At 39.7% G+C, this 14,208-nt stretch overlaps 1 protein-coding gene and 2 non-coding genes across 3 annotated transcripts; all 3 read right to left on the bottom strand.

Annotated features, from left to right (window-relative positions):
* Positions 1-9,399: 9,399 nt before the first annotated feature.
* Rpl21 (ribosomal protein L21) lies at positions 9,400-13,720 on the bottom strand. The gene is made up of 6 exons (XM_047553062.1): positions 13,663-13,720; positions 11,660-11,738; positions 11,337-11,398; positions 10,499-10,611; positions 9,694-9,844; positions 9,400-9,553 (listed from the first exon to the last, which is right to left on the bottom strand). Exons 2-6 carry the CDS (start codon positions 11,724-11,726, stop codon positions 9,464-9,466), a joined length of 483 nt encoding a protein of 160 aa, XP_047409018.1. The 5' UTR covers positions 11,727-11,738; positions 13,663-13,720; the 3' UTR covers positions 9,400-9,463.
* On the bottom strand, positions 10,330-10,456 carry LOC124986040 (small nucleolar RNA SNORA27). Its single transcript, XR_007108950.1, has one exon. It is a non-coding gene; the product is annotated as a small nucleolar RNA SNORA27 (small nucleolar RNA).
* Positions 10,726-10,796, bottom strand: LOC124986024 (small nucleolar RNA SNORD102). Its single transcript, XR_007108935.1, has one exon. It is a non-coding gene; the product is annotated as a small nucleolar RNA SNORD102 (small nucleolar RNA).
* Positions 13,721-14,208: the final 488 nt, after the last annotated feature.

Below are 14,208 nucleotides of genomic sequence, written 5' to 3'. Positions count from 1 at the left end.
TCCTCCTATTCCCCGCCCTTTCCCGTAGCGAGCCGGGGCGGGAGCAGGGGGATCCGAGGGGACCGTCACCGCTGGTGTGCGCACCATTTCGCTGTTTGACGCGTTGTGCCAGGGACGCTGCGCGGTTTCAGGCTCACTAACCCTGGAAATACGGCCATCCATCCATAGAGCTCCACCATCCTGGGTTCAGGCTGTGCCTATGCAAGCCCGCTGACTCCCTCTGCCCCACGGTGGCCAGTTTGGGTCACTAGCTCTGTGGGTCAATCTGAGATTAGAGCTGATGGAGGAAAGAAAAAGGAAAAGTGCAAATCGGTCGGATGTTTCTGCAACAATGGAAGGGATAGACTCCTGTGGAATGTTGCTCTTTTTATTTTCAAAAGGTGCTGAGGGGTGACATAAATCTGGAAAAAGGGAGGGAGGAGGCAAAGCCCTAAATAAGTATCCATGAAGATAATGGCAGTCACTTACATGTTAAGTCCCCTTGGGGGCAGTCGTTTGCAGCTCAGCTTCCAAACCCTGGCAGCCCCTTCCCTGCTGGCACAAGGTGAATTGACTCATTGGTAAACAATGAGCATTCCACCTGCTGAGAGCTCCAGTTTGGACTAATTCTCCATCATTAATTCTGTTTATGCCCTTGAGTCATGCATTTACTTCATTGTTCAAGCATTTACTTCTAGGTACATGGTGGAGTTTAGAGAGGGGGTGGGAGAAAGGGAGGAAGAGGTCACAAGAGAAAAAAATGCCCTGGTTCTTGGAATTCAGGAGCCCACCATAGTAAGGCAAAAGCCTAAAAAAGACCTCGTGCTTTGGTCTCCTGCTTCAAACTCATCTGTCCAACTGCCTATTAGCCCAACCCTATTCATTCCCTTGCTTTAGCCTGGCTTTATCAGTTTTTGCTGTGTGACAAACCACACAAAATTGAATAGCATAGGACAACGATCACTGCTAATTACTCACAAGGTTATAGGTCCTTGGGTGGGTCATTTAATCCAAGCCAGGCTTGGATTTTTGGCTGCACTAGCAGAGTTCTTGATCTTGGGAGAGGGAGAGAGCTGACCGCTGTGCTCTGGCATCACTCAGGTCTGACGGTTGACTATAGGCTGTAATCTGGGAGGGGCAATGACAAAATCACCGTCTCATCATCCAGCAGTTTGGCGGTTTTATTCTCATGATGGCTGAGCAGAGTCCCAACAGAGTGAGTCGAAGCAGACAAGACCTCTTGAAGACTAGGCTCCAAGACAGAAGGAACTACTTCTGTTACCTTCTGCCCGCCAAAATAAGTCATGAGGTCAGTACAAATTCAAGGAGTGAGGAAATATACCCCACACCTTTATGGAAGGAGCAGCAAAGTTGCATTTGAAATAGCTAGGGCAGAAAGCAATAGAGAACAGAGTCCATTTTTGGCACTAAACATGCTGATGAATGTGTCTTCATGCACCCAGCAGCCCAAGAAGGACCTGTGAGCTGTCCTTGACCCCAACCCCCATATCATTGGTTAATCACTATGTTCCATCATTTCTACTGCCTATCTTTCTTGCTATCTCTTTTCCATCTTTATTGCACTTCTTATTGCTCAGCTGAAGAATCCTGAGTAATCATGAAGTAGACAAGAATAAATGGCAACTCTATTTACTTGTTGGAGAGGCTTTCTCTGATCACTGCCATCATCCTCACCCCTATCTTGCAATTAGTTACTCACTCTCAGAGCATCCTTGGCAGCACTGATCACAACTGTCATTACTTTCTGGTGGAATATTTGTTTCGTGTCTGTCTTTTGAGGGCAATAACCTGAGCTTACTTCTATCTCTAGTACCCAGCATGTAGTGGTACCTGGGACTTGCAATGATCTCAATAAATGCTTGTTCACTGGCTGACTTTCTGAATAAATAAATGGATGAATGGTGGCTTCACTGTATGAACTGGAAAAGACAGAGGTCATACTTATGACCATTATCCCTTGCATTTTTGAGCTATCTGCTCTCAGGAGGAAGTGTCCCAAGAAACATCTGAGACAAACTGCCCTATTTAAGTTGTACTCACTTTTGGCTATTCATAAGGCAATCTTCTTCCATTATACTTCAATTTAATAGGAAAGACCTCAAATAGGGCACCTTCCTCCTGACAGAGGAAGAGGCACTAAAAATGAAAGAACTGTTTAGGAAGCTGTTAGGAATTACTGAGTAATTCTGTGTTGGGATGTGGCACTGTTTTTTCTCAGATTCTAGGCCCTTGTTGGATACAAGATGACTCTGCAGCATTGAGTTTTCACCCAAACAGAAGGGGAAGGATTATTTTGCTTTGTCTCTTTTATTGTGAAATAAAACAATTCTCATAAGAACTCGATAGATTTTTCCCTTACATTTCACGGGCCAGAGCAAAGAAGCTAAGAAAAAGAGAGATGATCCAAGAACCTAGCAAAGAAGGTTGGGATTGCCATGACCAGCTTAGGGGATCATGGCTCCTCCCTGGGGGATAGACACACTGCTGCTCCCATTCAAAATCAAGAAACAGAAGAAAGAATGGCCAATGTGGATATGCCACAAACCCACTTCACTTTCCTGGGGTAAAACGTAGAACTTACAAGGTGAAAAAAAGGATTACTTTCTTTTTTTCTTTCCAAAGTGGTGCTGGGGATTAGAACCCAGGGCTTTGTGCTTGCAACCAAGCAAGCACTCTACCAGCTGAGCTATATCCCCAGCCAGGAGTGCTTCCTTGATTAATTCTTGAGCATATCTCTTCACCTCACTCCCTGCTTTACATTCCCTGTCTGGAATAAGATTACTTAGTTTAAGATCACCCAATAGTGAAGATTCCTGACTGTCCTTTGCTCAGTGGTAATTATGTTCCATTTTGCACTTACCCTGCACCTTTCTTAGAACTCAAAATGTTATTCCATCCTCCTTTCATTTACAAATACACAATATAATCTGTGACCTTTTGGAGGATAAAATAAGCCACTGAAATGGAGAATTATAAATAACCTTTCCTCAAGTGTTGCTGCTTGTGTTCTGCTATTTCATTTTAGGTTTCTTTGTATCCAGAGTTATGTAAAATTGTGGTGCAACCAATATAACACAGGCATGCTGAAGTAGTTTTTAAAAGATAATAGAAATGCGTAGGCATAGATTCAAATACACAAATCTGTGGGTGTTTAGAATGAGTGTGAAGATCAGAATTTGGTAATGCCCAAATATCAGACTTGGGGAATTAACTCTTAACCAGTCAAATAAGAGCTTGAATTCTAGCCCTTGGGCAAAAGGGTCCTCCTCTAATTCATGATCATCCACCCACCCCACCATCCATAACCCAAAGTCAACTACCTTTACTGTGTATCCTAAGTCCTTTGAGACTGAGGTTCTGGTGCCTCAGACTCTGCCTTTGAGGATCTCTCCCCAGAATAGGAATGCTGCTTCTGCCCTCTACCAACTCCCTACGTTATTTTAACAGTAGTCCAAATTGTTGAAAATCTACTCTCTGTAAGGCTCTGTGATAAGTGTTCTGTGAACCCACAGAACAGCTAAATTTCTATTATCAAACAAAGTACCAGACACTCCTGCCTCCCTTCACAGACATCCCTGTAGTAGAGATATTATCATTTGTTACTCTTGAATTTATCAAAAATATTCTCAAATATTATCTCAATTCTTAACGTTTAAGTCTGTATCAATCCTGTGCAACAGGTTAAAAAAAAAAAAAGTCTTCTAATTGGGGTTCAGAGAAGCTCCATTTAGTAGTGAGACCCTAAGCCCTCTGACTATAAATCTGACCCATTCCACTGGTGTGGAGAGTGTAATGAAGAACATTCTGGCTAGGTAAATGGAAGGACAAAGCAAATCAGGTGTAAGCTCCAATAGGACTACCAAAGGGAGATTAAATCTGAGATGAGGGAGATATTAGGGAGTTAAAGGGAAAGGTGAACTGATCTTCAAGCCTGAGTAGTATCTGATACGTGGAGTCTCAGAGAGAAAGAAAAGGCATATGAAGTTGAGTGAACACTATGTGCAAAATCATGAAGGTTGAAGGTAGAAGGCAAATGGCAAGTTTGGGGAAATATGAGTAGTCTTGTAGGCGAGAGAGATGGGGACCCACAAGATTGGGGACCAGCCTGTGAACTACAACATAAACCACGCTAAAAAATTTACCAGGAGGCTCTGGAAAGGCATTGAATTGTTCTTGCAAAGGGCAACTTCTATATAGGCAATACTTAGTGCTAGGAGCTACAAAGAGCAGAATATGGTTTCTCTTCTTGAGGATTTTAAAACAATTTACTCATCTTCCATGAGCAATTAATTTTATTTTCCTGCTTAGGTGGAGCAAAACCAAAATCCAATTGCATCTTCAATTGAGCTATCACTTCATTTTCCAGAGACACAAAAGAGTACCCCACTGAATTTCTTTTCCATGCCAAATAATTCCCATAAAGCTCCAATCTTGCTAGAAAAGTATGTATGAGAGCAATTTCTCTGCACTTTTTCCATTAGTAGCTTGTGAGATGGACTGTCAGGTGCAACCTCACCACACACTTTTGACTGTTTGAAAAGAAACACAATACAGAACCTCTGTTGCTCATTCATTTTTCTGTACACATTTTCCACTTAAGCATAACAACTGCAGATGCTGCCTGTCATTGTGAATAACTTGCAACCTAACAGATTTTGTGTAGAAAGTTTTTTGCATGCATAGTAACATTTTCTCTCTTTAAGTGGGGCTGAGGATGGCATACACACTCATTCCAAGTAAATCCAGTTTCAAATGATTTCTCTTGTGCTCAGAAAAGAATAAATCTCCTTGTTTGTATTTTAGCAATTCTATCACTAAATTTTAGGAATTGTTTTATATTTTAGCATTTTTCCATCCCAATACAGAGAAATTGTTAATGCTATACTAGTGGGAATATGAAAGAGATATGACCTGTCTGTTTTTGTCACAATAGAGGAAAACTTCAGAGTATAAGATTGGGGTTGGGTTCAACTGAACAAAAATAGGCGGCCTCAGAAGATACCTGGTCAGATAGAGAATTCAATATTCAAGGGCCATGTAGTCTCATTTGCAGTCAGGGCTCTAACTAGCTTAAAAATAAGTGAGAAGTTTTATAGTTAGAATATTACTCTTAGCGAAAGGGAATTGTCTGGTAAGGGGTGAATTTATAATTTCGCAATTTGTGGTGGCTGCTCAAAATTTAAAAATGTGCATTTCAAGGCAGACACAATTTTATCAGCACACATTAACACACGTTGCTCAAATCTCAGATTTCTATTTAATTCATCTCCACTTACACAACCTTCTAAATTAATTATATATTTGCAAGACATCCACGGGGGCTAGTCAAGAGGGAGTGGGAGCTTCAGCAAACATGAGCTCTGCAATTCAAATCTCAAGTGTATCAGAAAAGGTTAAAGATAAAGATAGGTGGTTCTCAAACTTAAGCATGCTACTTAATTAGCCATGTTGATGTGATATCCCCAGAATTTCAAATTCAGTAGGGGTAGGTCTGCCTTTCCCAACCCCCACATCTGTGCTGAGGACTAAATCCAGGGCTTCTAGCACACAGGCAAACACTGTGTCACTAAGTAACTTTGCCAGCCCTACATCTGTACTTTTTAACAAGTACTCTGATGATGCTGGTGCAGCTAGCTAGGGGACCATACTTTGAGAACCACTGGTAGGTCACCCAGAAATTAAAGAGAAGGAAGACAGCAGCAAACGTGGAACATCGAGAGTGTGCCAGATGGGTGGAAGAACCTGAATAAAGATAGAATCCTCTGATAGAAAAGGAAATTTGTTTGGTCTTGTTTAATATTAGGGAGATGAAGATTAAACTGGAAATAGGTCTCTAAGTTTTTTAACTATCAAGTTTTGCGAATACAGTTGTATCAGAGTGGTGGAGATGGAAAACAGATTTGCCATGGGTGACCAGGAAATTTAGCTAGGAAAGCGACCAGGAAGGCGTAGGAGACTGCTTGGTTCGTAAATTTGCTAGTTTTTGACTCTGTTGGCTAAAGTCAAGACTATGAATGAGTTAAGAGGGCAGAAACAAGAGCACTGTGGACACTGACTCCCCAGCTCCATTCCCCTTTTACACTCCCCCCAATGCTTTCTGCCTTGTTTTATGTAGGTATTCAGGTCTTTCTGCTCCTGTTGTCACCTCAAGAATAGTTTTATTCTTTATGTTGCCTCTTTTGCCCTGCTTCCCCAGTAGAGTAGGTACTAGTCAATATTCTCTAATGTACTAAAAAAAAAAAAAAAAAAAAACACTATAATCTCATAAACACTCAAGACCCCTTCCCAACAAAACAGATTAGGTCATGGTAAGTAGGATAAGGATAACAAAGGGACAGAAAATGATGAACAAGTTTGCTATTTTTCTTTTAATATATAGGACATGAAGGGACAGCTTGATAAAATCTGAGCAAAGACTGAATAAAGGAATGAAACCACCTGAATCTATGAAGGAGAAATATTCCCTACAGAGGAAACAGCCAAGTACAAAACCTCTGAAGAATGTGCTTGGCATAGCAAAGGCACAGCAAGCAGGCTAAGTATGATTGAATCCACCTTTGGGGCAGGATGCTGTACAAATCAAAAAAGGTTGCCATAGCCAGATGGTGGAGGGTTTTGTAGGACAGGGTCATGGTCAAAATATTATATTCAAGCCACGAGGCTGAATATAACTTGGAATATAAAGGCATTCAATATTGAGAGGTCAGAAAGATAGTGAGATCTAACAAAGCTGGCAAAAAGGAGATAAAATGAAACCAGGAAAGTGTTGAAAAAACCAACTGAAGCCAAACTCAGTAATAAAGAAATGTCACATTTTCTCCTATCAAATTAGCAGTTTGTAATAATCAATGCTGGTGAGAGTGCTTGAGGCAAGCATTTTCATGCATTAAAGACTGAACGCAAACTGTACAACTCTTTATGAAATCAATTTAACAAAATGAATCAAGAATCTAGAAGGCACACATTCTTTAACCTTGTATTGTGTAAGAAACCTTTTAAGATTAATTCAAAATACCAAAAATTAACAAATAGATAGTATTTCCACTGAGGTTTTAGAAAATCGCTGTGCTATACATAAAAGCAGAGTTCTCATTTTCTGAACATGGGCCCAAAGGATAATAGCTCCAAAAGCCAAGTCACCCTTCTTTTCCTCCATTTCCAACTTCACCAGCCCTCTTGAACTGAGGTATCACACACCATTTCCTTTTTGTTGCTGTGGTAGTAGTACTGGGGATTAAACCCAAGGTCCAGGCATTGTCACCGAGCTGCATCCCCAGCCATTTCCTTCCTGACAAGTCACAATTATACTTCTTTTCACAAGGTTGTGGTAAAAAAGAACCATAAACCTTAAATGCACAAGAAACCCCTAGATGAGTAATATGACTTACTAGGCACTGAACAAAGGAATGTCTCCTGATCTTTCCAGATCACACAGGTGACTTAACAATCTCGATTAATCATGAGCAGTATATTGACCTGAACCTCAAAATTCAGGAAAACACTAATTTTTTAAAGTCCTTATCATACAGAAATTAGAATGCAAATCATCTATTCATTCAAAGTTTTTACCGAATACACAATGCGCCAGGAACCAAGAATGAAAGGTGAATTAAGACAGTATCTAACCACAGATGAAGGGAAGATAGGTTAAAAAAAAAATAACACTGCAAAGAAGGAAACATCTCTCATCATGGGAATAATACTGTGGGAAATTTTAAGAGCTAGTCTTTCTTCTCTGAACCCAAAGTACTTTCTTCACCCCTCTTTTGTCAGGGAAGGTAACACCTGTAACACAAGCTGTGTTGAACAGCAGGAATTCATCAACTGAAGCAAGGAAAAGACGAGCACAGGAACTTGAAAAAAGTTTTTCTTAAAAACTTAAGAGCTAAGGCATAAAGTGAGAAAACTAACAGGAACAAGAGAAAATTTAGGTAGGAACCAGATTACAAAGGGTCAGGTGTATGGTAGGTAGTGTCAGGACTTCTGCAAGTCTGAACTTGTTGAATGTGTCCATTAAAATATTTAGAATTTTTAAATTCTTGGTAGTTAGGGACAGTGTTGGGATTACTAGTAAGTCGTTTCTGGCAGAGTAACTATTGCTAAGTTATATTCTCCCGAGTCATTTTTCTTACACATTAAACATGGTAGTCCCCTCTTCAAAGTTGTCATTAAGAAAGCTGTCATGAGCCTTTTAGGTGTCCCAGTGCATATAAAAACTAGGAAGGCCCGGGGATGTGGTTCAGTGGTAGAGCACCCCAGTATTGCTAAAAAAGCAAAACAGAAAAAAAAAAAAAAAAAAAAAAAAAGGGAAGATTCCAACTTTGTATAGTACTTAATCCTATAGTTAGTGAATAATATACCATGGGCTGGGATTGTGGCTGTGTGTTAAGGGCACTTGCCTAGCACAAATGACACTGGGTTTGATTCTCAGGATCACAAAAAAAAAATTTTAGTAAAATTGCTGTCCTTTGGTGTGTGTATATACACACACATATATGATCATGTGCTTCCTTAAAAACTAAATTAGAAGTTATACATTAGTGAAGTAATGTTAGATTTCCCAAATACTTCTCCACAAAGTTGTAGAGAAAAATATGAAGTTCTCAATTAGCGGACAAAAGCTGGCAGTTACTGAATGTGACAGCATGTTAAGTGCATTATAAAATTATTCCCATCTCATCTTTTTATTATTCCCTTTTCAAAAAATAAAACTGAAGTCACACAGGTTAAGTAATTTGCAGTAAAGTTAAATACTGAACCTGAAAGTTACTTTAATGACCCGAGGAACAGGGACAGAAATAGATATGAAGGATATTCAGAAAAGAAACAATTAAAAAAGCCTTGTCCTCTCTGATGAATATCAATAAGAAACCATCTTCAAAGTATTGACCAGAAAAAAATAAAAACAAGCACACACCATGCCCTCAGATACCAACACTGGACAAAATAGTGAAAAATATTCTATTGTTTACAAAATTTGTTGTCTGTTGTATTTTTTTAATATAGGACAAAGACAATGCTTTGTACATTGTTTTCTGAGCATTATTCCATGAATGGCCGAAGCAACTCAGGACTAGTAACTCCCAAAAGGGTACTATTTTTTAAAGTAGGCTTCAAAGGTAAATTCATAATCCTTAAAATCAAGAGATTCATAATTATGAGCAATCAACTTTTCCTGAGCTGTAATTCAATACATTTCCTTTCACTTATTTTTGTATGTATTTTCCCAAGGTGATTTAAAGACCACCTTCAAACAACTATATTTCATAAAAAATATCTGGTCATTTCTTAACCAACCGAGTGTATCTGATGCACATTAAGTCACTTCACATCATTCTGCAATAAAAATACTAAATTTGAACAGTGAAGAAACAACACAAACCAACTGGGACACAAATACACACTTCAGCTCAATTAAGGAAACCACTTTTAAAGTTCACAGGCTTTTATTTTTTTACATTTATTATGCCATGAATTCATAGGGAATAGGTTCCAGCAGCTCAGGCTCCTTTCCATTTGTTCTCACAAAATGTGCTTCTCTGGGTGGAGCAGGCTATTGAAGGGGAAAAAAGGAAATGAACTTTAAAAATAATATACACTCAATTCTTAAACTTCTATAAAAAATATCTAAGCAACAGTTCTAACAGTTTCCCAAGATTAACATCAATACATCCTGCCAAGTCAAGCTCTCACCTGGCGTTTCAGCTGAACCCAGGTACCTTTCTCTTTGGCTTCCTTCTTTTTCTGATCATTTTCCTTCACACGTTTCAGGAAGCTGTCTCGGCTCTTAGAGTGCTTAATATGCTCAATACGCACATTAATCCTCTTGGCAAGAATCTTGCCCCTGTTGAGAGCAGAAGTTCTCATAAGCGTTTGATCAAAAACACAACAGCAATGTAGAAAATGGTTTTGACAGTTCCATTTATTAGGAAAACTATTAATATTTTACTCAGAATAAATCAATAAGGCTTGATCAGTTTTGCAAGATTAATCTAATTGGAAAAGGCCTTGAAGTAAACAATCTTTTGTTGCTATTTTCTATTTTTAGTGCAAATATACAGAATTTGATTTACTCCAGTCAGTCCCCAGTGCCCTGCCCATTTTCCACCCCACTTCCCTCACCTTATTCTCCTTTCTCTACTGGTTGTCTTTTCACTCTAAACATCCCTACTTGCTGTTCTTCCGATGAAGTGACAGCCTCTGAAACACTAGTCGTTGAACCAAAATCAAATCACTAGTATAATTTAAAACTTTATAAACTTTTTATGCTACAAAACTAGAACTGCTCTAATATCAAATTGTGTAAGACCTTCCAGTAAATCTATTTTAATTTGTTTCCTCTGACAGGTGACATGACAAACACTCAATTTGCCTGAGTTTTAAGAGGATATTTCCTTTGCCCCACTTGAATGACCAATAAAGACATAAGTCCAATTGGCAAAGTGAAAGGGGGGTATAAAAAAAAATACTAGTCATGAAAAACTGTATCATCACTTACTTAACTTGCTTATTCACAACAATGCCAACAGCATGCTGGGTAACATTGTAGACTCTCCCAGTTTTGCCATGATAACATTTATGGGGCATTCCTTTTTGAACAGTACCCATTCCCTGGATAAGAAAGGAGACAAAAGTTTTATTCCAGTCAATTCCTCCCTCCTCTTAAACCCTCATTTTTATTGAAGTAACTAAGATGTCATAAAATTTCCTTTAAACGGCAACTCGAGCTTTCAGAGCCGGTGAAATGTGTTTTTCACATTGCTTCAAGCAATCAAAGAGGTAATCATCATTAAGCTCCAGAGCCAGGACATATTTAAATACTGAACACAAAAGAACACAGTTCTCACTGGAGTTTTCATAAAAACGGTAATCTCCATCTTAACAAATTTTACACTAAGGTACTCCTTTTCCCTTCAACTCTCATCATCCACCCTGCCAATTTTCTATTGGCTATTAACTTCAAGAAAGTAATGAGTCAGGTGTGGTGGTACACACCTGTAATCCCAGGCAACATGGGAGGCCGAGTCAGTAGGATTCTAAGTTCAAAGTCAGATTCAACAACTTAGCCAGGCCCTAAACAACTTAGTGAGACCCTGTTTCATAATAGAAAATAATAATTAAAAAAAAAGGTAATCAATAAAACTTAGGCTCAATAAGAATAGTACTTAAAAACACCCATTCTTTACTCTTATGAACTCTTACTAAAATAGGTATCTCCCATAAAATTCAGAAAAGAATCTAATACATGTAATTTACACTGCAATCTGAAACCCAACATCATATTAATTCCAACTTTTGTATCATCCACAGTGTTATTCTTCAATTTTATAACTTACCTTAATGTCTACAATATCACCTTTCTTATAAATTCGCATGTATGTGGCCAAAGGAACAACTCCTGCCAAAAAGAAGTTTTAGTTGTCAGACTCAAGACAAGTCTACAATAAAAATAGCATACTATTTTTGAAAATTTGACAGTAAAATCTGTCTTCTACACACCTCTTCAAAGTTTTAATCCTGCATATAGTTATGAAACTACATAAAATTCATACTTATCTATTAGAAAATGTCGAGTTATTTAAATGTCATTTATGAACCACAACACATACTAGTAAAAATCCAAATGTGTGCTATGCTTAGCCTCAAGTAAATTACTTACCATGTTTTCTAAAAGGCCTAGAGAACATATATCGGGTTCCTCTCCTCTTTCCCTTTGTGTTCGTCATTTTGGCGAATTACTAAAACCAGAAAGTACAAAAAAAAGTACAGTCAGATAAAACTGAAAAATTGGCATTTCCCCTTTACCAACAACAAAAATCCTGTAATTTCACATGTATGCAATTTCAGATTAGGAACAGTCTTTTAAAAAATCAGATAATCATTACTTCTCTCAAAGAATTTTTTTAAAAAAATTACCAAGTAAACTCCTAAGCAGCAGAACTGGATATTAAACCCCAAACCAGTATTTCCCTATGAGAACAGAAAAACATCGACAGGACTTCTACCTCACTGTATCTGTACAACCCATACTAGAATGCCAAGGGAACTAGAAATTAGAACCTAAAGGATCATTTACTGTTGGAGAATCCCATACAACTCAACCTTGCCTTTTTATACAGCAGAAAAAAACCCTTTTTTTTTCCCTTCTTTTTAAAAACACTTTTATAACTCACTGAACAGCTACAGAGGACTCAGCAATTCTTAGCACAATTACAGTATAAAAGAACTGACAGCTAACAGCTAATTTATCATTATCTAAAAATTCACTACTATTTAGATTTAAACCCTTCCTTGGTTTCCCCAAAGGTCAAAACAATTGTTTTGATCACTGGGCCATTCAAGCGCAATTAACCCTATCACAAGGCAAATTATAAAGTAAGGTTTAACTTGCTGACAGCAGTCTAACAATTTATCAGTCTCTCAATATACAATTACTCCTTAATCCTAAACAATAACTCTGAAAAAGCACCTTTTTCTTAAAAATTGTGCTGCGTAGACACAAAAATGTCTCACCTAACTCACCAAAGTACTATTCAATGGATGCATCCTTCAATTTTCAGAAAAAAGCAACTACGCAATTGTTATAGTCCTCAAAAATCTCTACACCTGCAAACTCATAAACTTATTAGGGTCATAAACTAGGAATGACCTCTCCAGACACAAGTGACTTTGGAGCCACCAGGGTCAGAATCAGGAAATCATTTTTGCTCCTCTAAACTCATTTTCCTGTCCTCTATTTTTATGTCTAGACCTAACACACAAAACTGAACCACTTTTCCAAAATGATACCTAACCATGCAAACAAACGATGCAACGTTATCAAAATTTGCCAAATAGGATCACTTTGTGGGGGGAAACCAGCAGTTTGCTCCACACTGGCACTTCGACGTTAATATCCACAAACTAGACAAAAAGATGAGAAGCTACGGAGATTAAATAACTTCCCCCCCCAATAAACTTCTAATCGGACATATTGCTGTTCTGGAGTCCCTTCCCTTAACACATGCTATCTTACACTCAATATAAACATTGGTGTGGCAGTCTTAGAATGTTTTCCCTTCATTCACTAGCCATCCCGAGACAAAGCTAAAAACAAAAGTAAACCAATTCAGGCCCTATGCAAGAGAGGTCTGGGTTCTGGGATTCGTTAACCTGATTGACTGTGCAGGCACCCACGAAGCCAGAAATTCAGAAATCTGGGCTCACAGGAGATCAAAGTCAAGATTTGTTTTAAACTCGTTTTTAAAACCCGGAAGTGCCTACCCGACAATTAGATGGAAAGGAGTTCGAAAAGCATCAGACCACGCGGCCCCATACAGCCTAAGAGGGCCCAGGATGCGCTACTAAAGCCACAGAAATATAGAGACTGAACCCTTGCCAGATTAACTCAAATCGCTTCGTCCCCAGTAAGTCGGCTTCGTCTTCCTAACCACACCAGCGCAGGGCCACGGCACCGCAGTCAGGTCCTCAGCCCACCGCCCAGGCCCCACACAGCGCACGCTGCTCCCGGTCTGGCAAGACGTGGACCCAACCGTCCAGAACAGTGGACCCCAGACTAGGTAAACAGCCTCCCTAGTATCACAATGCATGGCAACTGAAGCCGCAGGGTCGCAAATAGAGCCAAACGAACGCAGGGCCCTGGGAGCCACGCGTAGTTCCTACCTGGAAGATGGCGGTTCCGGCCGAAAGGAAGGAGGCGGAGTTGTTGCGCGCGCAACACAAGGGCCCTGCGGGATGCCCGCGGCGCTGCCTGAAAAAGGAGCCAAACGAAAGAGGCTCTTCTAGAGAAGCGGATTAGCCCTGAGAGCAAGAAGACTATGTGGGGACATTTTCTTCTCATGCAAACAAGAAGCATTCATCTAATAAGCTGACACTTGTATCGCGTTAGACAGCCCGCAAAGGGGCCTTCGAAGGCGTCAAACAAGTCGCGACGTCCCGAGCGTGCCGACGTCCATCGTCGCGTCACGCTCACGTCGGAAGCGAGGCGTGTTAGTATCTCCCTGGGGTAGCCTCTGCCGGCATCAGCGGCGTCAGACCCTTTTAAAGTGCTAGTAACTGATGTTGGTTTGTTGCGGAAATGATTACGTGGGCACAAAACTCAAATTATAATGAATCAAAAATATTACCTGACTGAATGCGGCGGCGCGCGGCTAAAACCCCAGCGCCTGGGGAGGCAGGAGGATCTCGAGTTCGAGGCCAACCTCAGCA

This window comes from Sciurus carolinensis, chromosome 5 (genome assembly GCF_902686445.1).
Source record: "Sciurus carolinensis chromosome 5, mSciCar1.2, whole genome shotgun sequence".
In the NCBI taxonomy this organism is placed as follows: Eukaryota; Metazoa; Chordata; class Mammalia; order Rodentia; family Sciuridae; genus Sciurus; species Sciurus carolinensis.
This window is presented reverse-complemented; position numbering and strand designations above follow the sequence as displayed.